The 25,677-nt window shown below is 37.7% G+C and overlaps 2 protein-coding genes across 3 annotated transcripts in view; one reads left to right on the top strand and one right to left on the bottom strand.

Annotated features, from left to right (window-relative positions):
• Nucleotides 1–25,677, top strand: part of LOC135222799 (ensconsin-like) — a 123,697-nt gene that overhangs the window by 60,604 nt on the left and 37,416 nt on the right. For both annotated transcript variants that reach the window (XM_064261090.1, XM_064261089.1), the window contains exon 2: nucleotides 14,113–14,184. The gene's annotated coding sequence lies outside the window, so the exon portion shown is untranslated. The remainder of the gene's footprint in view (nucleotides 1–14,112; nucleotides 14,185–25,677) is intronic.
• LOC135223106 (uncharacterized) lies at nucleotides 22,059–22,508 on the bottom strand. Its single transcript, XM_064261611.1, has one exon. The coding sequence runs from the start codon at nucleotides 22,506–22,508 to the stop codon at nucleotides 22,059–22,061; it is 450 nt and encodes a 149-aa protein (XP_064117681.1).

Here is a 25,677-nt window from a genome sequence, read left to right as displayed (position 1 = left end):
TATCTCTGCATCCCCCTGTCTTCCGTATATTGTATACCTGCGTACATACATACACATACATAGAACTTGGTTGGTCTGGTACTAATAACGTTAGGATCTAAAATCGAAATGTGATGCCATCTTCAGGATGCGTCTACGAAACGCATCCATCCGGAGCAATAAGTCGAACATGTGTTGCTCCCGTTCGAATTAAGTTGGGTAAATGGAAACAGGGCGCGGGGCCAAATCAGGAGTTGCCGTTTCGTGTTCATATATGAAGCTAAAGATCAAAGTTGTCTCGGTAACTAATGACTCAATCGTGCGTCTGTGCCTTTTGCAACGTTCGGAACATGGATATATGGTCATTCTGGGTCGTGTGACTCGCATCTAAAGGTTTTGTATTCTGAAAATGGTGCAGCCGTCCATATGTGACCAGAGCACTGGAGGCGCCCGATGGGTTGGATGGTAGGCGGGTTAGCGGTGTCCAAAATCACTGTAATTTCATCGGAGTCAGTCCTTTCCACAATTCCAGTTCAAGGATGTGGTTTGTGCAAAATTGCAAATGCCCGGCGACATAAAGATTTTCCACGATTTTTTTTTCTTTTACATTTTTGTTCCTTTTGTTTAATACTGTTGATTTTATAGTTAATAACATGTAAATGCACGTACACAAATATATATGTATGTGTATGTAGCTGTACCACATGGAAATGCGATACTGGATGTAAATCCTGACTATTTTCATTTTCCCAAGTGCATCATATATCATATGTCTTCTAATATAGATCATGTTTGAATATATCATGTATATTTTAGAATATATGTCCGTCAATCTTTCTTTCTTCAGACGAGATGGCCAAAAGAGTGTTAGTCATTTGGAATGAGGTTGCTAGCCCCATGCCTTTCTACCCTGGTAGCGACCCCCCCCAAAAAAAAAAAAAAAATAAAATAAAAAATAAAAATAAAAAAAACAGCAATATTAGTAACATAATTTACTGATTATGTCAAAAGGCGGAGCAGCGAGATTTTGATAGAAAGCGCCCAAAATATTTTTGCTCGCTCGCAAGTTGCACCTCTCGCTGATGGGGCGATCGTTCAGACCACTCGCAATTGAAGATTAAAATCACTTATATGTCTGGAGCTGGGATGAACTCTCGGACTCCGAGAGACGAGATCCATCCATACTCGCCTTAGGAACCACTCCATATTCAAGCATAAGTTCCTGAAGCCTCGTCTTATTGTTAATAGTCTTGTACGAGCTAATTTTTTGTTAACTATTATTACACTTGGAATGCAAATGTACATGGCCGAGAGTAGCAGGCACGTCTGCATGACAAAATTGCAAACGGGTGAAGAAAAAATAGTCAACCACAGTCTAGTTAGCCAAGCTGTGTAACCGAGTCTCAATAATTTTAGGTTACTTTCATTATTCATATATTAGGTTAGGAAGTTGTATACAGTGGTAATCTTTTTTTTTAATGATTCTTTGATGATGCTTTAATCTTACAAATTTTGCGTGTAAAAAATTGACAGGGAAGTTTGTCGTAAGATATTGATAATATACATGATTGGCGAGACATTATAACTAAACGGCGATGTTATAACTAATCAACATACCATTGCGTTTAGCTACAATGTCTCACCAGTCATAATATATAATCGCCTCTCACAACTCAAATACGCTCTGAAATGTGATTTACAGCTATCAGAGCTTTTTTTTCGTGTGGACAGAGATTGAAAAAATTAATCATTAATCATATTCCTGCTTTTTATTTGTTCCACATCCAAACAACGTGTGTTGCTTTACTTTGGTTCATAGAGAAATGTTGAATTAATATGGTTCATAGAGAAATGTTGAATTAGTAAGCAAGTAGTGAAACTGAATAGTGAATTACCTAAGATTGCCGTTTAATGATGATTCAGTAATTTGTCATGGTGAGTACAAACAACTATGCGTTGTTTTCCTTTAATCTCCCTTCACCCTCGAAATGCTTAAACGTTTTGCAGGTTTGGTTAGTCTATGAATTGATGGGAAACTGACGGCTTTCTTGATCTGAAAATTGCTGCTGCAGGCCCCCACCCCCAACCCCAACAGTAGCCAATTTTGGTTTTGTCATCTTCGAAAGATAATATTATCCTTGATGACTGCAACTGTGAACTTTTCGTTTTCCCTTTGGTGCTTTTGATACTGTCGTGTAGTGCGTTCTACTCGCTTTCCAGAGTGTGGCCATTCACGGTCTTTCGAGAAACAACCAAGTCACGCACTACCCAGTGTTCAGAAACACTGATCCTCGAGAGGTTAGAGGAGGACCTCCACTCAATTTGAATCTGGTGTTGCATCGTTCAGGCGAGTTTCTTCAAAGAAAATATGCAGCAGATTGATCGACAAGTTTTTATTATTATTATTATTATTTTTCTCATAGATCTCGCTGGATGAATGAATCCTACTTTTCATTATTTATACTTACCACAAAGTGAAGGGGCCATAATTTAACTACTGATAGCATTTGTTAATGTTAATCATTAAATAAACTATGTCTCTGACTGAGCTTAATAGTCTTTCAAGATGAAGTCGGTAGTTTTATTTATTTATTACATTCACATTCATCTTCTCTATCTACCCATCCTCTGGTTGCGATCCACCTCATGGTATCAACACTATCTCCATAATTCACTGCTCTGGGCAATAGAACTCCAACAGTGGGATTTTAAACGAAATTATCACAAGGCGGTTTCACGCTTGGGGTCTGTTCCAGGACTTTTGCTGGCCCGGTAAGGCAGTTAACCACTTGGCCAGGGGGAAAATAAAAATGTAGAAAGATTCTTTGATCCTCTTTCAAACACATCTAAAATACTAATAACCCTTCTCTCGGTCCGTGGCCCACGCCTCCACAAAATTTAATTAATATCCATCGGAAATTTACTTTGATATCTTGTAGACAGACACGAGTGAATACTTAACCTTCGTCCAGCTCTGTTGAAGTGAAGGTAATGACATATACTTACTTTAATGCCACAACACCAAGAATTTTTGTTGGTTTTAACCTGTTTGTGGGATGTAATATTCCGCCTCCAAAAATTCAAAATATTTATGTTTCTCATAAAAGTTAAGAAGGCGTATGGATAACTGCTGTTGCATTGACAACTTTGGTAGGGACTTAGAAAACTCTTTTACCAGAAAATTATATTTTCATGTAAGATTTGAATGACAAATTACAATAACTGTCTTTACAATAACCTGCTACTTTCTGTAATGGCTTAATTTTGAGTCAAGGAAAATAATTATTTCATCAAGAAATCCTTTGTTAATCCACACACCTTTATAGGGAATTCCCGGAAGTTATAAGGTTATAAGCTCCTATAAGAGACCTACTTCTATTTGGTAGAAGGTCCAGAGAGCCTATCAGAGATTGAATTAGAAGCCCCAGTGATTTTCATTTCATGCTTTCTTTGACAATGTCGTCAATTCGGTTTTCGTCCAAAATTTCATATGTGGCGCTCGAAAATTTAGATCACTTGACGTCATTCATCTATTGATCTCCAATAAAAGACAAATAGGTTGACCTTTTGGATGCGACTGTCTTGGTCTTCGTGTTCCGCATATCATATATCTAATATATATATATATATATATCTATATATATATATATATATATATATAGATATATATATATATATATATATATATATATATATATATATATATATATATATATATATTTTTGATTCAGTATTTTGTCCATGGTGTAATACAAACAACTCTGCGTTGCTTTCCTTTTACCTCCATTTTTGCAGGTTTGGTAAAGTCTATGGAAACTATGATTTTCACAATTCTTAAACAAACGAAGCTCACTAAATATGTCATCAGGAAAAAGGTATTTAATGATCATGCGTTTTGATCCTGAAGGGAAACAACGCAGCGCAAAAATGTAGGCTATCGAAAATGAGATCCGGTTACAAACAGCAAAGTATAAATAAATTAAAGAAAAAAAAACTATATAAACATATGGGAATATAAATCATTCATTAAAAATAACTTTACACACACACACACACACACACACACACACACACACCACACATATATATATATATATATATATATATATATATATATATAATTTATATATATAGTATATGTGTGTGTGTGTGTGTAAAGTTATTTTTAATGAATGATTTTATATTCCCATATGTTTATATAGTTTTTTTTTCTTTAATTTTATTTCTACTTTGCTGTTGTAACCGGATCTCATTTTCGAAATTTAGCCTACAAATGAACTACTTGCAATTTTAGCTAGGATAGCCTGACAACTTTGGCGTCTCCACAACTTCTCAGCTGAGTAATTGTGGTTTCCAGCTTTTCACGTAAGTGAGATGTCCGGAAATTGAATGAAATCAGAAAGTTCCACGCTCGCTCTCTTGCCAAATAACAGCGTCGCAAAAGGCTTTTCTAATTTTATCTTTGACTTTCCCGCTGCGATTTTTCTGTAATCTACGAGTCATTTTATTATTAAGTCGAGATGACGTTCCAGATAAAAACAAATTTCTTGTTAAATCAAGATAATAAAAATCTTCGCTAAAGTTTTTCCCACAGCAGTCTGCATCAGTACAGTAATTTGTATTTCTTAAAGAATAATATAGTTCTCTTCTTATGCTTGCTTGAGGTCGCAATGTTGAAAGTGAGTTGAATATGCCATCCTGCAACACATGGCAAGCGGGAACTCCCTTCCACAATAAACGTTTGCCGTTTCTCTCGTAGATTGTATCGCGTAGTTGGCGTTATGATTAGCGTGTTGTGAATATGTCGAGTTCACAGTTTCCATTCATTCCCGGAACTTTGGTTGGATACGTTCCAAGCATCAAGCTGCAGCTTCTTTTCCGTAATTGTAACGTGAATCAGGATAAGCCGCCGTCAGCTAAGCTGCAGCTCTGCAATGATGTACATTTGCTTTCGAGAGATACCTCACCGCCTGTTTTCCAGTGACAGACTGGATGATTTAGACCAGGAACCTGAAGGAGAATATCTTTATTTGTTTTACTCGGAGTCTAAAATTTATACATTTTATTAGTTACGAGTTTGGAAGAAGCAAAATATGTCATGTATTGTAGTGATATACTATAATTATTGCAAAGTATGAAGACTGCAATTCTAATGTGCTTATTCGAAGGTCATATTTTTGTTTTATGCTTTAACAATAAACATGTGCATGTAAGACAGACAGACAGACAGAGAGAAGAGAATTTCGATTCTCTATAAATCCAGAACAGCATCAACAGGTAGATGAGCATTTTGCTTCCCAAGTCTTTGCAATAAACAGGTGCATCGCAGAGCAGGTGAAGCGTTTATTACACATAAGTGATGTTTATTCAAATTATTTGTACTCATTTCAAGATACGGGAAGGTGGCGTACAATATATTAGGCAACAAGCAATGCCTCGCTCACATATTTGCGATTCAAGGACGCGCTGTGCATAACTGCCGAAAACTTGTTAATTACGACGTCATTACAATGTAATTATGATCAAATCGCCAACAATCGCCATGAATCGTTATCGCGTCGCCGAGTTTGGCGCCGTGCACCAAGTGATGGTGGATCTGTTTGACTGTCTAAAACTGTCATTGTCATCATGTCATTGCGCAATGTCGTCGCCATTTGTCGTAATTAGATTGTGCAGATCGTAACTTGCAATTACTACATGAGCCATCCATTACCTAGTGCTCCATGAATCGCCATGGTAACCTGCCAGTAAGCTCAGTACACTGTGTAGGTTCCGATGTGGCAACGCTGCCTCACACACGATGCCGAGCATAAAAGGCAGCAGCCAGCATGAAGATATGTATATTTTAGAGTAATATTTTTTTAGATGGTCGAATTTGTATATGTATATTTTTTTAGTATAATAAATTGTGCAGTTATTTATTTTTGCTAAAATTTTTTTAGTATAATAAATTGTGCAGTTATTTATTTTTGCTAAAAGCACTAATAACTTAATGTTATTTTCTAGAGTAATACTTGAATTGACAATTCAAATGTTAAACACTAGAATTTTTTTGTAACAATTTTCTCCAATTTTCCCCATAGAAAATTCATACAAGCCATGTCAAATGTTTTAAATGTTATTAAACTTGATGCGAATGAAGATATATATTTTCAGAACTTCAGATAAAGGAAAAATGACTATGGAAACTAGTAAAAAAAAATATACATGGTAGCCATTATTATCATTATATTTTATTGTAAATTTTATTGATAAAATTTACATAGTTTTACAAATGGTTTTCTTTTAAACAAACATATTTTTTTATATTATATACATATACTTTTTTATGTTATTTATCACTATGTGATTAATAAATCATCATTTACATTTACGTACATTAGTCAGTTAAATAAGAAAGTTCTAACAAGACAAAATAGACTCTATAATAGCTGATAATGCAATAAAATAAAAATTATTATAATGTAACATTTTAATCATCAGTAAAGATTTTATTAATTACATTAAAATACTCCCATTTCTCGAGATGAACATATTCTGAAGTAAAAAAATAAATGACATTCATCCTCATGTGCTTTCAACAATATAAATCTTGTTTTGAACATCATTATTAATTATTTTGGAAGCTAAAATCAGAAGACAAAATCTGTATAGAGCAGGCATGCACATATATTTTGGCTTTTTGCTATACCACAACAAAGCTTACAGCCTGTCAGAGTGTGACAGGCTGTTCGCCTAAAGTGGAAGGCAAAAAAGATAAGAAGGCATTTTCTGTTTTTTCCTTATATCATAGATTCCTGCCAAGGAACGGAGCCTGCAGGGGAGTTAACATAGTCACGCAGGTGGTCACGTTGAGCCTTCCCGCTGTTGGTTGTTGTGTGCCACTGTTGGGAAATCAGGTTTGGTAAAGTTAGATCAGACGTACGGCTGCCAGGTAGGACCTGATGTGTCACCGAGTCCTCTTGATCTCCCTCACTCCTGACATGATGAGTTCTCATTATAATTAAGTTGCTCAATCCACAAGCGGCCAACACCACTGACTCGATACGAGCATGACGAAGATTTATGGACGTGTGAAACAATCTGAACCTGTGGGAGACAAATGGAAAATAGTGATTTAATTATTAGATGGTATACAAAAGGTATTTCATATCACATACGTATTTCAGCAAGCAGACTTAAAGTTTCACTTTGTTATAATACTGAATAAAGATAATAATAATTGTGAACAATATCTACCTGCTTGCTAGGATCCCAAAGGCGTTCTCCACTGTATGTCTTGCCCTGCTCAGTTGATAGTTGTAGATGTGTTCAGGTTTTGTCAGTCATATACTACTTAGGAGTGAAGACGTTTTCTCCAATGAAGAAATAGTTGACTGGGGGTTTATCTTTAGTTTTCGTTGGCCAAACTTTCAGGGGCAGGCAGGTTGGCTTCATGTTTATCCGGCATTTTGTCTGACTGTGTCTTAGCAAAGACACCACCATGAGACTCGCACTCTATGGCACCTATATCCACGTACCAGAACTTGCACTTAGCATCAACAACTCCTACTAGAATGACAGAGTAGAACTTCTTATAATTAAGATAATGGGTTCCTCCAAAGGATGGGTCCTAGTTGCAAATGTGTATCCCATCTATTGCTCCAAGGGTGTGTGGGAAATTCCATCGTTACGCAAAACCATGGGCTACATCCTTCCATTCCTCTGGGGTGCTGAGTACCTGCATGACCTTATCCCCATAGGCAGCCACAATGGCGCTCTATAAGTCTCAGGTTCAATACTGCTGATTGTGTTGGGAGCTACACAGAATTTGAAGGACAGGCTCTTGTAGGATTCTTCAGTTGCAAGGTAACGAAGGGTAATTGCAACATGCAGGCCTGTCTCCATGGATTTCCTTCAGAATGTGAGGGTCTTCTTTATGTAGGGTATGACACGTTCTACAGTTTCATCGAAAAGGTCCTCTATAATACTAGTAAAATTCCAGTACAGTCCTGGATTTTCAGTTGCCAATTCTTGCATCAAGTTGTCAAGGTATCCTTTATTCCTTTCTGCCTTGTAATTAGGGCCAGATCCAACAACGTCTTGATTTTCTCTGCTTCTTCTCAAACTTGTGTTGTCATTCCTCCATGCACCTTAGGATTCTTAACTGCAACATGGCATTGTGAAAATCCAAAATCCCTTTTACTAATTCAGGGTCATGTTGGCTCTCAGGTATGAGGTGTAGCAAATCCATGTCCTCTATGTTCTTGCAAAAGAAATTACACAATGGGAGTGGTAATGTAGATCTTGCTCTGTCTGTGACTACAACGAGAATAATTGGTGATAAGTTCACCAGGCACTTTATATTCGGTGGCATCCATGTACATGGCACAGTTACGATGCTGTTACGCATGTCGCTGTGTGACGTAACTACAACGCAATTAAATCGCCAAAATTAGGCATATGTTTACGTACCATGCCATCCTGAGCAACTGCCAAATGTGGGCGTGACCTAAATCATCAGTGTAATCCGTGTATTACTACGTATATAGGTAGGTTCATATCGAACTGCAAAATGTTGTCACTGTGGTTAATTGAGTATTGCGCTATAGTGTCGTAATCAGCTGACCTTTTTTCTTTTCTTTTTTCTTCTTTTTTTTGCGGCCCCAGGCACGCGAATGATGGCGATGATCGCCAAAACCAGTCGTTACGAAATGCACGACCTTGAATTGTAAATGTGTGAATGAGCGTTCCATAACGTGTTATAGGAAAGCTACAAGAAGTAATATGGTAAAATGTTTCCTAAAGGGTCTGTCGCAATACGCGATAGAAACCAGTGACCATGACATTAATAAATCGAAAAAAGAATCGGTTTACAAGCATCGATGGTTCAGATTTAATTTTCGATGGTTTGCTAACTTATTGATTATGAATTTTAATAGTTCCCACTTTTTGGGGTTTCAATGTGGAAGCGTTCTCTTATTTTAATCATTTTGACTATAACAATGTTGACACAGAATTATTATTCTCAGGGTGTTGTAACTGTTAATATCATTACCCTTGTCGATTATTCGGATGACCCTGCAACTTTACGCGTCATCTGTTACGCTGGTGAGATGTTAAGTTTTACTTGATTTCAGGACATTATTATTTGAACTTATTTTTTTACCCTCCACCCCATCACGGATGATGTCCATAATGCGGAGGGAGATGCTCTCATGACAATTTACATAGGGAAAATTAGATATTTTTTCCAGTATGAATTCTTGGTTTAATTTTTTACGAAAAAGCAGACATTGAAACCTACACTTTTTTGCCATTTATAGGCTTTAAGATAAAAATTAGTATCATTACATGTACAATTGCAGTTCATGTTATAATTCTAAATCTAAAAAGATTAAATCTTCACTAATTGGTCTTAAGTGCTGATCTTTTAACATTAGTAGTTTTTTTTATTACAAGAGAATAAAGTGTGTTAGCAAATGTTTTCTTCCCTCTTAGGCACCATTTTATTTGTTCACCTTAGTTTTATTTAGATACCGACTTTGTCTGAAATTTTTATGGTCACAGTTTTCATTTTTCAAATACAGGTATCCTCAACATATTGCTGAGAATGTAAGAGCACACTGCTAAAGCGTAATTTATAGTTGAACCTCATATTTGTTCCTTTGTTTGGTTTTATGATTGTAAGTTCCGACTGAATTCCAAGTTGGTAAGTTCTACTCACATAACTCAAGCCATTTTAATTTGGTATCATGTCCGTTTCTAAATACTGAAATTAGAGGAGAGCGTAATTTTTTTTCTGTAGCTCGTCTAGCTTTGGATCAAAATTCCTTGCTCATCAAAATTAAGTACTAATTTAAATCATTTGAATGGTTTCTTTACGTGGTTAATATCACAATTATAAACTATGTATAAGGATGAAAATAGACTTATATTTAGATAAAAAAAAACATAGGTTCGATGGGTTTAATGTCGACTTTATTTAATTGTCTAAGCATTCATATTCTGTGACTAAAGCAAAATAGAATAATAAATGTATGATTTTACAAAACTTAAAATATTGGAGTTACTACTGATTTTCGGAACGTTAAAAGTCTACTATAGAATCCATCAACTTTTCTTTTGACGAATGACAGTGTTTAACAGTGTACTTGGAAATTAGCTTTAGTTCAAGTGTGAAGATGATACTGCTTTTTGTCATTCAACTTTAAATTGTCAGGTATAAAGTTTTGGCAGATTGTGCATATTGAGATTTTGCTTTTCCTGTTATATTAATTTCAGAGAGATGCTTAAAGGCAACTGAAAAAAAACTGTTAAAATTAAGTATCTTTAAACTTCTCGCTAGGTAACAAGGAAACAAACTATATTTCTAATTTTCCGCGATATGATTATAATAACCTGTATCAACCAAATTGATCTAATTTAGTTTTGGGAAAAGACACACAACACAGTTCTTGCTTGCTTTGACACTCAAGACTTATAGTTGACACCTGGATAGATTTCGTATTTTCAATGAGCTTAAGAAAGCAGGAACTAAGCTGTGTCATTCTCCAAAACCGAATCGAATCAGTTTGACTATTCGGGCTCTCACCCAGGGACTTCGGAGGGAATCTTTGGTCCCTGTTGTTGCCGGAAACCCTTTGGTGCTTCCCAGAGAATCGCAGAGGCCCTTTTGTAGTAATTGGGCCTCTTTGTGGAAATAGTAATGTACGTTTTTAACTATCCCAACAATTTTTCTTACGCACCAAACAAACAAAACAGTCCCCAGTACCTCTCTAATGATTCTTTAAAAGGTTCTTTTACCTTATGAGTTTTCATAAAACTGGGGCATAACACCAACTTAACCCACACCCTCTTTTTCGTGTAAACCCATTTAGTCGTCTGACCCCCTATTCGTCTTTTCGAAATCTGTCTTACTTTGTCACAATCCTACCATACATCTTCCTTGGTATACAAGTTCGTAGCAGTAGTTACTAGGCGAAAATGAATCAGACACCTTTTAAATTTCTTTCTTTGAGAACTGCAAAGGATAGATTGAAACAGTGACTGGAAATGGGGAACCTCAACATCTTGAAACCTAGATGGTGCGTGCAAGATAGAATTGTTTAGGGCAGTGTGTGTGTGTGTGTGTGCGTGTGTGTAGAGTTCGACGAGCTGCTGGGAGCCTTCTTTATAGGTGTATGAAGCGCCTAAGTGTTAGGTAAGTTTCCTGCACATAAGATTCATTCATCAGTCAGGAGTTTTAAGTGAGAAATCAAATGTGATCATTGATTTTTTTTTCCTGGAAACCACCTACTTGTCGGGGGGAAATGGCTCAGTATTAAAACAAGATACATGTATGTAAAAAATGTCAATATATATATATATATATTTTATATATTATATATAGATATATATATATATATATTATATGTATTGTATGTATGTGTGTGTGTATGTATGTATTTACAACTGCATCAATGACCTCTTAAACTTATCGAGCTCTCACACTTTATGGATACACAAATCATGTAACCTTGAACCCAAAATAAAAAACTAATGGATCAACTCTGACGGCAGTGGTAAGACCAGGAGAAGAGTAACTTAACCCTAACATGTCGTGTGTGGGTTCGAAGCCTGTCATGGCTGTCAGATTTTCTTTGCCATTTGTTTTTATTTAGGTTCAAGCGTATCCAAAAAGCGTGAGAAAATCGAGAAGCCGAGGTGTGATTTTAGCTATTACAATACATGTGTGTCTGGCAGACAAATATGCAAACCCAAAATTTCCTTTCAAACTGTTTCCTCATATATTTAAGCAAGATCTAAATTCTGATTAAGCTAGGTTGTTTCTGAGCTACTTCATAAGAACTAGCGCCAATCATAAAAATTTGAAAAATCACAAAGAACATGCAAAGCACTTGTGAATCAGGGAAACAGGTTTATCAGAATTATCGGTTTTTATTTCATGTGTCGTAATACCAGGTCTACCGGAAAAGTGAGTGACGCCGTTTCCTGAAATACAAGAACAACTACTGAGGCTAGAGGGCTGCAAGTTGGTATGTTTGATGATTGGAGGGTGGATGATCAACATGTCAATTTGCAGCCCTCTAGCCTCAGTAGTTTTTAAGATCTGAGGGTGGCCGGGCAAACAAAAACTAAAACTATATTCCCATTATGGTATGGTCTTGAAAGCATACTTTTAAGAGGGGAATATATATGATTATATAATGGTACTTCATGCATTACTGATAGCAACGATGTTCTTATACTGAAGAGTTTGCATCTTGAGTTATTCTTCAGAGTTAGAAGAATTCATGTTTCAGAATTAAGAAAGAACATTCGGTAAGTGATTAAACTACTCGGAGTTTTTTTGTAGCTGAATTCAATTATAAGTTAATGAAAATCTTTATGGAGGTAGCTGCGCCCCAGACTGCTTGTAAATTAGAACTGACAGATTTGCGTAATGCAGCAAAAAAGATATTTAAAGACAAGCATGTATCTCACAGTAGTATTAAAGTTTACGTTAAAAATAAAATGAAGTTAGGAACAGTTAAGATGCTTGGTAGGAAGTCTTAAAGATGCTTCAAGAAAAGATTTTCCTATCGTATATAAAATATACATGAAGAACGTGCGTCATGCTAATAGTCAATTTTGCCTTGAAATTCAAATGTTAAACATCAAAGTTGTTTTGAAGGTAGCAATCATCTTGAGAAAGCAGATACTGAGAACCAACGTTATTAGATTTCTTTTGTAGTCGACAAGTAAACGAAACTGGAAGGCGACGTTGTGGCCCTCAATGCGAGGTCTATTTTTAATCTACTGTTGGCATTTCAAAAGTAGCTACGACATGTTTGCTGCGACATTGCAAATGCGATTCTACTTGCCACTCCCTTGAGGATTCAAGTCGGATATTAATTCAGACTCTCTCTCTCTCTCTCTCTCTCTCTCTCTCTCTCTCTCTCTCTCTCTCTCTCTCTCTCTCTCTTCTATTATTATGGTTGCTGTTGTTGTTTACAAACAGCAGGAAATTCAACAGCCGGAGGCAAAAAGACTGAAGTGGCAGTAGATGATATTATGTAACCTCTGACGTCAAACTTGTTTACAAGAGCCACTGTTCCTGAAACTAATAATACCTTTATTCACTCCTTGATGGAAGGTGAGCTCTCATTTCCAGCTGAATGCGCTTGAATGGTGTCCTTATATAAGTTATAAGCCATTTTCAGTCAACGGGTTAATGATATTTTCTCTCGGCCAATTATTTTATTTTTATTCTATTTTGCTCTACCTTGAGCGAGACGTATAGGTATCATTATTATTATTATTATATCTGAAGATGAACGAGCGTTTCACTCACTGACTGATTCTTCTCATGCCATGTTGTTATTAGTTACCATTCACTATCGGTATCGGTATCAGTGGGGGAGGTGGATAGAATAGGAAGAGGGTTCGGTTGAAACCGATTTAAACCCCTTGCCGGGTCCCCCGGAAGGAAGATAAGGTTTGGAAGGGAGAATTAGCGGGGGTGAAAGGAAGGAATTAGGGAGAGGAATAAAGAATGGGACAGACCCATTTGTCTTATAGTGCTTGTCATGTTTTTGTATTGTGGGTAATTAATTGTCGTTGTGTAATTGAGTGAGGGAGGCAGCAAAAGGGCATGGCAAGGCCCCAAATTATGTGAATAAGGTTCCAATATTGGATCGTCCCCCTGTAGGGGGAGAAAGAGGGGGAACTCAGACCACTGTGCTGTACAGTAGTAACAATGTACTTAATGTTAGTTAGCATTTTTGGCTCTATTAGTTACGAGTTGACGTGTCAGCGTCGCCTGATATTCAGTGGTGGCCACTTCTAGTACTGACCAGACCATCTTTGCTCAACTTCTCTGGTTACTTGACCACCAGTGTAGGAGCGGGTTTCTTAATGTTTATTGTTTGGCTTCTCAAGTCTTTAAGAATAAATGCACTTTATTTATAGGTAAAGTCTTAAAAGAAAACAGGTATGTATTTCAGAAAACTTAATATTTGACGAAATATCGAAATGTGTAGTATTTGATGTACGAGGTTTTAGTTATTGTTGTTTCATAAATGTTATTACTGTTTTAACTCGAAAATAGTGAGTTAAAAGCATTTCGTGTTCGTAACAAGGAGTGAAACTAACTCAGTTCTTTCCCTTCAGAAATTCGCCCTGTGGTACATCTTGGTTTGACTTTCCCTTAACGCTACGCTGGCTATCAGGTCAAGGGATCAGGTACAGTACTCATTCGAAGCCTCTCCTTGTATTGCTTCTCATACATCTTTTTCTGTTCATTGAGCAACATTTTACATCTAAACGCCGAAGGAGGCTGAACATTCTCATTGGTTTTTACAACTAATTTTCAGTAATATTTTGTAAAATACACACTTTGCCTTCTAACCAAAAAAAAAAAAAAAGTAAATAATTGAATAAATAAAAAGAACCCCATCCGTTTGTTTTTACTTTCAATTCATTCTTCTGATATTGATTCCATAGACTGAATATCTCTTGACCGCCCCCTCCCCGCCCCCCAACACACACACGCGCAAATACGCAGCTTTGATTCTATCTCTCTCCAACATTGTCTACCCATAATGTCCATTGATACTTTACGCACTTCTCATGAGACCATTCATTCAGATGTAGGTCCACCTGAATGTATCCAGAAAGATTTTGTTCATTAGTTCTTTGATTTTATTTCTCTCTCTCAAACGTTCTTAGCAACCACTCTACTCATTTAACATTAATTTTCATTGTATGTATTGTTATCGTAAACACTACTCGTTGCTTAAAATAATTTACCTGTAATATTATTCCGTTTTTTCTCTGATGGGCATTTTGTTTTGTGGGAGTTTGCTTTTCAAGTCTATTGCTTGTTCAATATCTCTGTTTTTCCTAATTAATAATGATAATAATCATGATAGTAATAATAAGGACGAGCAGAAGTCCATCTTTCCCACAGGCAACCACTGTAAACCCGTCAGGCTACCTCTTCTTTCATTTCCTCACATTGACTGTGTCGTCAACAACAGTTCCGAGATTAGCCTGTTTTGATCAGTTTCTAGCTTAAGCAAAATAAATCTCTAAAGAATTTTGAAACTACAGGCCAGTTGTGTGTCATGGAACGTAATCATAGCCTAACCTGGTAATGATAATTTATCCCATTGCGTATGATCGTGGCTGTAGTGATTTGTTCCAAACACTGCCACTCACCTTCGTTTTATTAAATGTCATTAATGACGCACTAAGTGAGATACTGTATCACTTATTACAATTGTCTTTTGTGCTTTGCGCTCTCTCCAGGCCTGATGTTTGATTCATGTTTCAGTTACGTTTCTTTCTTCTTTTATCACAAGGCTGGGGGGTCAGACTTTTTACGTTTGTCGATGTTCCCCTTCTTTGGGGATTTTTAATCCTGCTTTATAAACTACCTGAATTTGCATCATGGTCACGTTTTGCATTCCCACGACCTCTCTATAATACCCCACCCCCAAAATAAAGTAAACGCTCCACTTCTATTTCATTGAGTATAGAGTTAGTTTGGAGGGGGCGGCCACTAATGCACAGTAGCCTACAGTTCATGGATGGAAAATGCAAAACTGATGTTGGGTAAAAGAGAGAGAAGTGGGTCAGAACCATTTGCTTGTTTGTCTTTTGTGTTGGTAACCATATTTTTTCTTTCTTTTTTCGTGATTTTGGTTTCGTTATATATATATATATATATATATATATATATATAGATATATATATCTATATATATATATATATAATAGATTATATATATATATACACCACATGCTTTTTATATGCAATTACACGATATATTTATAATTAAACTGTCACTAACTTGCTTAAGTCTGCGCTAGTATATTTTATCGGTGGGATTTTCGTATTTAAGAAAATTACACAAATTTATAAAAACATTTTGCGTCCAATTCATAAAAAAGCAAGATCTTACTTGACTATAAAATTCGTTTGTATCTTTTTGAAAATGCCGTAAGAAATTTCTCTCTCTCTCTCTCTCTCCTCTCAATCCTCTCTGTCCCTCTCCTCTTCTCTCTCTCGTCTCTCTCTCTCTCTCTCGTAATCTCTTCCTCTTTCCTCTCTCTCTCTCTCTCTCAGGTACTTCAGAATTTTCGAGCCTAATACTTATATTAGGTGCTTATATTTTTTCTTTTCGTCTTGATCTAAAGAATCGACATTACATATATCACCCATTATGTCTGCCAAAGATGATTATCTAGGGTAAGACTGTGGTGAATAAAGACCTCATCGTGTTTCAAAGTTAATCAGAATATTTGATGAATATTTTGTATTTTATATCCGAGCTCAACTAATTTGTCTTTTCAGCATTTTTTAAATTTTATTTTCATCGAACACATTTGTGTATATTTGTTGACTGCCGCATTACACACCATTTCAGTTCTTGATTCCTCGTTATCAGTTAATGACCGTCTTGGCGCTAATGCCAGGATTACAACTCTAAATACTTTGCCTCAACTCAGCTATTGGGAAATTCTCTTAGATAAACCGCATTAATCTTGAGAAATGTCCCAGATATAGTTGATGACCTGGGTCCATTTTTCTTTCTGAAGGAGCATTCGATAGTATTTTCAATAATTTTTTATTCACTACTAGTAGAATTCCTTTTTTTATTATTTTTTTTACTGTGGAGACGACAGTAAATCCTCTTATCACATTCCTCTACTAAAAAAATAAATAAATAAGAAAATAACGTGTGTATTCATCATGCTTTAGAGAGGAATTTGGTGTATAAGAAAGAACAAAGTCCGCGTCATACATAGCAGGAAGTTGTTCCAAGACTTTTTTCTCAAAAGGTTTTGTCGACTGAAATGATGCTTGGAGTTTTCTACGATATATTGAACAGGTACTTATAATCATGCTAATGTACGGTGTGTTGTTTTTCCTTGGAAAATTCTAATTGAAAAAGGCAACACTGAGTAACAATAAGGAGGAAATCGGAAATGTCAAAGCAAACAAAGTACAAAAGAGAAATGGAAAAATCTCCGTTGCTAAGATACGCCTTCTCTCTCTCTCTCTCTCTCTCTCTCTCTCTCTCTCTCTCTCTCTCTCTCTCTCTCTCTCTCTGCTGTATGGGGACTTACAGAAGTGGAAAGTAGGGTAACAATTACCCAATATTCTAATGTACGGTGAGGACGCATGAGAGACCCCTGGGGGAGTAGGAGGGAGAAGGTGGGGCGTGACATTATACTAGCAGGTTTCGATGTAGGGTACGGGTAGGGTATTGTAAACGTGGGGGTGTGGGGTGGGGGGGGGGGGGGAGATATAGGGCATACTTTCGAGTGGTGTATGGAAAGGGAGGAGGAAAGGGTAAAGCTTGCCATCTCATATGCAAATCAAGAGTCTGTGCTGAATCACTTTTAAGAGCACCGACCCCCTTTTTTAATGAGGTGCCATTAGAATTATGCGGCGCATTTCGTTAAAAACCGCTGAATTGCTATAATTGAAAAAAGAAGTCCATTTAAGCCACAGGGATTTTCCATTAGGTGATGGCTTGTGAGTGAGACCGTTATAGCTTTGGCATTATCTCGTTCTACAGATGTTTATCCTTGCTTTACGGCTGCGTTTTCATTTCTATTTCATTTCTGTGATCATGTCCTTATTTCCACTTTCAGTTTCTTTAATCATGAAAGTCAGCCTTCAGAGCCGTTTGCAAAAGATGTTTTCACCCTAATTGTGCATCAAAGGAAGTAGCTTTGATTAAATTTGCCGTTTATCATACCCCATAACAATAATAATAATAATAATAATAATGATAATAATAATAATAATAATAATAATCAATAATAATAATGAACCAAACAAAAACTTCTTTCAGTTTTCTTCTGAAGATTGAAAAAGAAACCCACAAATTCAATTTGTAACTTGTTTACTTCTAAGTATTTACATTAAGTTTACTCCACATCGAGTACTTTCAGGCCCTTCTGCCCAATGGCCCATCAAGAGATGTTGGGATGTTAGCCTGGGTCAAGGCCCAGCAGTCTCTGGAACTTCTTCTCGTTGTGCTGTCATTTATGCGATGGCTGTTCTGGTTTTCTTGAGAGTTGCCAATCCCCTCTTGTCGCTCTGATATCCTGAGCTGATGGTCAATGGGATTCACCCTTGTGGGTAAGGGTGTGGTCACCGAAAGTCTGTTGGGCAGGAAACCTAACAATCTCCAGGTCAGCAGGGTCAATCTTAGCTTCTTTAATATCAAAGCTCGGCTTATGGGATCTTCTGAGGTAAAACCTTTGTTTCCTTCAATTACTTGACTCTCTGATAGCGCACCTTCTACTACCCTCCTGTGACTAATTTTGTTGCTTTGTATATAAGCCTACTGTTTTTGAAATCCATCCTATGGTCAATTTTTTCCCAACAATGTCTAGCTATAGCACTCCCCGAGAGTTAAGCTGTACTGCCCTTCTATGTTCTTGGACTCTAGTCCTTATTCCCCTACCTGATTCCCCCACATATCTGTCTCACAATTATTGCAATTGATATGTATACCCCCCGCTACATCATCTGTATTACTGTCTTCTCCTTCCAATTTATTTTTAACTTTACATACTTTGTTTTTTAACGGTATTATCAAATTGTATATACAAATTATATTGACTTTCTTTCATTTTTGAAGTGATTTGTTTCATTTAGGCGCAAAAAAGGGAGGGCAACTATTTCTTGTTTTCTTTTTATTCCATGTGCTCTCTACATTCGCTCTGTAAAATATTTTTTCTAGCTTTTCTTCTTCTTTTCATAGTCATGATATAAAAATAGGGGTTCTAACAGTTTATTTCTTGGAGGGCAATGAGAACGTGTGGACCCTTGCAAGATAGAGCAAGAAATAAATAGTACATTCGATGTAAAAGCTTCGATGCATTAGCATACCCGGAATAAGGTTCAGAAAAAAAAAAGGGCCACTCAACAAAGCTAGAAAAATATTTTACAGAGCGAATGTAGAGAGTACATGGAAATAAAGAAAACAAGAAAATATAGTTGCTCCCTTTTTTTTATGCCTAAAATGAAACAAATCACTTCAAAAATGAAAGAAAGTCAATATAAATTTGTATATACATTTGATAATACCTTAAAAAAAAAACAAACAAAGTATGTAAAAATAAATTGGAAGGAGAAGACAGTAATACAGATGATGTAGCGGGGGTATACATAATCAATTGCAATAATTGTGGAGACAGATATGTGGGGGGAATCAGGTAGGGAATAAGGACTAGAGTCCAAAAGAACATAGAAGGGCAGTAACAGCTTAACTCTCAAGGGGAGTGCTATAGCTAGACATTGTTGGGAAAAATGACCATAGGATGGATTTCAAAAAACAGTAGGCCTTATATACAAAAGCAACAAAATTAGTCACAGGAGGGTAGTAGAAGGTGCGCTTATCAGAGAGATCAAAGTAATTGAAGGAAACAAAGGTTACCTCAGAAGATCCCATAAGCCGAGCTTTGATATTAAAAGAAGCTAAGATTGACCCTGCTGACCTGGAGATTAGGTTTCCTGGACCAACAGACTTTCGGTGACCACACCCTTACCACAAGGGTGAATCCCATTGACCATCAGCTCAGGATATCAGAGCGACAAGAGGGGATCGGCAACTCTCAAGAAAACCAGAACAGCCATCGCATAATGACAGCACAACGAGAAGAAGTTCCAGAAGACTGCTGGGCCTTGACCCAGGCTAACATCCCAAAACATCTCTTGAGAATGGGCCACAGAAGGGCCTGAAAGTACTCGAGTGTGGAGTAAAACTTAATGTAAATACTTAGAAGTAAAACAAGTTACAAATTGAATTTGTGGGTTTCTGTTTCAATAATAATAATAATAATAATAATAATAATAATAATTATTATTATTATTATTATTATTATTAGTTATTATTATTATTATTATTATTGAAAAATGTGAGTCGGACTTGAAAAGGTCAAAAATTTATTGGTAATATCCGTGTGGAGATTTTACGTTCGAAATATTGTCACGTTACAAATGATTTAAACAAAACATTGGATTTTTGAAGCAAAATTTCAATAATAAGAATGATTATGATATCCATAATATATGATAGGAGTTTTGTAATAATAATAGAGCAAGTACTACCTCTAATAATGAAAATGATAAAAGAAGCTGAATAACCGTGCGGTCTGAACCTCATAATGAGTCAGTAGTACTAACAATGACGATAATGATAAACATAGCAAGTAGGGGCATTACAGTACTTCTGCCAAAATACCAACATCAGCGGTGTAACCAGCGGTGGTATCAGCGCGAAAACATCGTGTTGATTTAGGTGCAGTGCAGGGAGGGGTCACTCGGTAATCACTTTAAATCTCCGCCGCTTAATGTAAATCCACCAAATTTATTTATGCTCCACTAATGAATCATTTGTTCATCATTAGTGCCGACGGTACAAAATGCAGTTTTCAACGTTACATATTTTTAACATCACAGGTCGGGCCAAACTATACATTGGTTCTGTGCGATTTTGGAAATACATTTACAATTATTCATAGATATTGCAAGAAATATAACACTGCAATGAACAACCAACATTTCTCTCATCATTCCAGCAACCATTTCATTTTCATCATTGTTTAATATTACCAGATTCATTTTAGTTACATAGACACTTCATAAACGCAGTCATAAGTAGTCATCTGATGAAACCAGAAACGTTTGCATATTATATTTATCTTAAGTGAATATTTGTGAATACAAAAAAGTCTAAGGGATAATACGACATCATCAACCAAATGTTGCAAATGTGATCTTGTCTGCAGACCATTTGCGTTCCATTGTAGACTATAGCTATTGAAAATACTGTTAAATGGTTGAGTTTTGCTTCCTTTTTTTATTATTATTAACTGGGATTTTTTCTAATAATTTACTCACGACATTTATCTGTTGTTTGTAGTATACGTACTACGATATGTTTGTTAAACTATATTTTGTTGTTTTTGTTATTATTGTGCAATTCAGGGAAGCATTCATGACATTCACATGCGTAATCGTGTATATTTCTCGTTTCATTTGCTCTTGCTGCACCATTGGTGATGGAGTATTCTCTTCTCCCTTGACATAATCATTGTTATCCATGGTATGGTTCTCTTCTCTTCTTCTGTGTTTTGCATATCTGGCTCCATCGGTCTTACTCGTATTTGTAGAGTTAAAGGTATATTCTTATCTTGTTAGTGTTTGTGTTCTTTCTTATCTTTTGTCTTTGGTGGTTCCCAAACTGGGGGCCATCTAGCAGATGCAGGGTGCCCTAATCTGAGGATATGTATGTGTAAAACCAAAGAAGTTTAGTAGGTAGACAGCCAGTAGAGGCAATTTTCAGATTCAGTACGGTGGGCCATGGACGAGTATTCTGTATTAAAAGTGGATAACGAATAGAAGAAGTTTGGGAACCACTGGTTTAACCGATGTTCCTCTAGTAAGTTTGTTTTTTCGTTTTGGGTGGTGTTCTCTCCAAAAGTCTCTTATTGTCATAAAATGACAGAGTTAATTTACATTTCCATTAAAAGAAGTGTTAATTTCTTTATCATTAATTTTACTATAGATTTATTGTGAGTTACTAGTTCATCTTCTTTATCATCAGCTTTTCACATCCTTATATGGGGTCGCTGTTTATTGGTCTTCGCCATCTTCTGCGATCATGCACCATTACCTCACGTTCCTCTTCCGTATGTCCCTGTTCACTGGTCTCTCCATCTCATTTTTTGGTCTACCTTTCCTCCTTGTTCCAGGCACTTCCGTGTTCATGGTTCCTTTACATACAGAATCCTCCTCTCCTCTCATAACATGCCCAAACCATTGCAATCGTCTCTGTTGCAGCTTCTTTGATACTTCTGTTACTTAAACCGTCCCGGTCCCTCTTATGAAGTCATTCCTTATCTTGTCTCTCCTGGCCATTCCCCACATCCAACGTAATATTTTCATTTCTGCCACTTCCATCCTTCTCTCTTGTGCTTTCTTCATGTCCCATGTTTCACATTTTTCCCTTCAGCTTTACATTAAATCTTTTGTCACATAGCACACCTGATGTTTTCCTCTAATTGCACCAAGCTGATTGTATCTGTGGTTCACTTCCTCCTCCATCCCTCTACAATCATTAACAATGGCCCAAGGTAGTACATAAAGGATGTAGCTCTTTTTACTTCTTCCTGCTCTATGTTGATGCTTCCCCCTTGATCTCCTCCATTCATCCACATATATTCAGTTTTTGCTCTGCTTATCTTTAGGCCTCTGTCCTCCAATGCACTCCTCCACAACTCCAATTTCCTGTCTGCTTCTTCCTCACTGGTGGTTACTACCACTATGTCATCTACAAAGAGTACACTCCAAGGCACCTGATCTTTCACACCAGCCACTACCATATCAAAAATATAGGGACTCAAGGCAGACCCTTGTTGGAGTCCAACTTTCATCTCAAACTTCTGTGTTGTTCCCACTAAGCTTTTTACCTGTGTTGTTGCTTCTCTATACATATTTACAATCTTCACATATTTTTCTGGGACACCTTTTTCCCTCATTCACCTCCAAACTTCTTGCTTAGGCACTCGATCATATGCTTTCACAAGATCAGTGAGTACTAGATGTAGTTCCTTTCCTTTTTCTCTATATTCTTCCATGAGAATTACTAGTTACTGTGTGTTGCTAGTTGATAATTACTAATTATTATTTTTCAATTATAAATAATATTTTTTCACCCATATTTCCCAAATAGGACAAGATTTTCCCGCTTCTTGATTCCCACCTTAACGTTTGGGTTATGTCCCTGTTTCGGTGTTTTTTAGCACACATGGCACTTTAATTGAGGGGACCTTCGTGGTGCACGATAATGGCGAGCAATGCTATTCCTTATTTGTTATAGTATGTAATCACTTCCTGTACCTATCTTCATGAAGACATCGAACTATCTAAGTATCTTATATATGTTAATTTGCATGTTTGGCCAAATGTGTATGGGGGAGTTTGTGAGGACAAGAGAGAGAGACAGGTAACTGGGTACTGATGCTTTATTGCCCGAGAGTGGGGCATACATTAACATGTAGTACCTGAGTCTGGGCGACACAGGTACACACGCAGAGATCAATGATTTATGTTTCTTTACATACACATACATAAGAATAACTGCAAACGTAGTCTGTGTACCTACATGATATTTACATTGGAGGAAAGGCCAGAGAATTCTACATCGAATGACATAAATTGGAAATTGGCAAGTTGCGAAATTAATATAAAATATCGTACAAGTACTCTCCCCCAAGACAATTATTATGAAAAAATAATGATTGGATGATTAAATACAATGAGGAACTTCTAGTCAGAGTATCGTCGCAGAAGCAGAAGTCGACCCAGTATCCTTGAGATCACTTGCTGTGGGGTGTCATCGACTGCTGAGTCCTTTGGCGATTTTGGCTGATAGGTGGTGCCTGGGGGCGGTTGACTGTCGTCTGTGTGTGTCGGAAGCTTTGGGAGGTGCATTGGGCAGGCAGAGGAGTACCACAAGCAGCGGCGTTGGGCAGCCCGAGGAGACCCACAGATGCGGCAGTGGCATCAGGTGGGCCGTGGAGGCCCACAGGTGCGGCAGCTGCATCAGGTGGGCCAAGGAGGACCACAAGCAGCGGTGTCGTGCGGGCTGAGGAGGCCCACAGGTGCAGCAGTAGCGCCGGGTGGGCCAAGGAGACCCACAGATGCGACAGTGGTATCAGACGGGCTGAGGAGGCCCACAGATGCAGCATTGGGCAGGTTGAGGAGGCCTACATGTGCAGCAGCGGTGTGGGGTGGGCCGAGGAGGACCACAGGCAGTGGCGTCGGGCGGGCCGTGGAGGCCCACAGGTGCAGCAGCCACGTCAGGTGGGCCAAGGAGGACCACAAGGAGTGGTGTCGGGCGAGCCGAGGAGGCCCACAGGTGCAACAGTGGCATCGGGTGGGCCGAGGAGGCCCACAGATGCGGCATCGGGCAGGCTAAGGGGGCCCACATGTGCAGCAGCAGCAGCTTTGGGTGGGCTGATGAGGACCATAGGCAGCAGCATCAGTAGGGTCGAGGAGGCCTGCAGGTGCGGTAGCGGTGTTGGGAGGGCCGAGGAGACCCAAAGGTGAAACAGGAAGGCAGGACCTTGGTCCATGGCGATTCCATCTGGTACTCTACAGCGACTGATCCAGCTTGAGCGAAAGGCCTCCACACAGGTGCTAGTAGTGGCTTCTGTTGTCAGAGTCGCCTGGGGCCACCTAGTGGATCAGTCCATGATCATCAGGAGATAGCTGGCAACCCCTGATTGTTGCAGAGGGCCCACAACGTCGACATGGATGTGTCTGAAGCGTTGCCTGGGTTGTGGGAAATCCCCCACGCCTGGTTCTGTGTGTCGGCTGACCAGCACCAAGCTACCCATCCTTGTGACTTGTTTCACACACCAAAACGCAAACGCACTGTGTGATTCCGTTGATGCCTTTCTGAATATGGTCGATGTGAATTGTAAATGGCAGGGCCAAACCGCTTGAACACACCAGAACATACCTGGGGAGGTACGCCGTGATTAGTCTGTTAGTGGCGTGGGTGGTTTTCCGAGGAAGGAGCTTTCAGAAGCCTAAACTTTGTCACCATATGGTTCCATTAAAGGCTTCTGAAGGTAATTGCGGCCATAGTGAGTTCATTAATAGGTGTGGATGGACATGTAGTACCTGAGTCTAGGCGAAACAGGTATGCTCGCAGAGATCGACAAATATTTGGATGTATATATATCTCCAAGAGACATATATGCATCAATATATCTCTGAGAGAGATTCTTTGAGTGATGATGAGTTTGATGCACTTGAGAAGAACCATGCACAATATGATGTTTCGTATTATACAGAGACTAATAAATTATTTGATGTTTTAGATAAACTACAGAGTGCAGTTCCTGGAATTTCCAATCCCGTTCCGACACAACAGAGTGCCAAGGTTAGCTTACCTGAAGTAAAGATTAACAACTTTGATGGAACGTTATAGGAATGGGAAACTTGGTGGGACAGTTTCCGTTCGTTAGTTCATGATCGCAAGGATGTGGACAAGGTTTTGAAAATGACACACCTTAAGTCATGTTTGAAAGGTAAAGCATTGTTAGCTGTCTGAAGATTTCAGGTCACAGACCAAGATTATGATGATCCTATTGCAGCTTTGCAAGATAGATTTGCTAACCCAGAGAAGGCAAGACAAACTAGTACTTCAGTTGTTCAATATAGATAACCTAAGAATACTGCTAAGGAATTGGAGAAGTTTAAGTTGGATTTTGAAAGAATCATGAAGACTCTTCAACACTATGTTACTGATTTAGTACATTCTTCCCATTGGCTTATTGCTGTTATGTTACAGAGTAGCTTACTTACAGAGGCAGAGATGTTCATTTTTCAGAAATTCCAGACTAAATATTTTACAGTTGATCAAATCAGCACAGGTCTTGCCGACCACCTTGAATTCCTTGATAAGATGCCAAATAGTGGCAAATACAGTATGAGAGTGATAAATTTCCACAGGATAGTGGCAAATTTCAAATTAGAGATAAAGTGAAATTCTCCAACAGACACTGCAGGTATCTACAGATAATACTCAAATTGGAAATTATTCAGTTGAAGCGACATCTTCAAAAATCCAATGTTTCTTGTGTCCATCAGATAGTCACAGATCCAGACGGTGCTCAACCTGAAGAAGTAACCTGA

Source organism: Macrobrachium nipponense, chromosome 8 (assembly GCF_015104395.2).
Source record: "Macrobrachium nipponense isolate FS-2020 chromosome 8, ASM1510439v2, whole genome shotgun sequence".
In the NCBI taxonomy this organism is placed as follows: domain Eukaryota; kingdom Metazoa; phylum Arthropoda; class Malacostraca; order Decapoda; family Palaemonidae; genus Macrobrachium; species Macrobrachium nipponense.
Note: the sequence above shows the minus strand (reverse complement) of the source record. Positions and strands in the feature narration are given on the sequence as shown.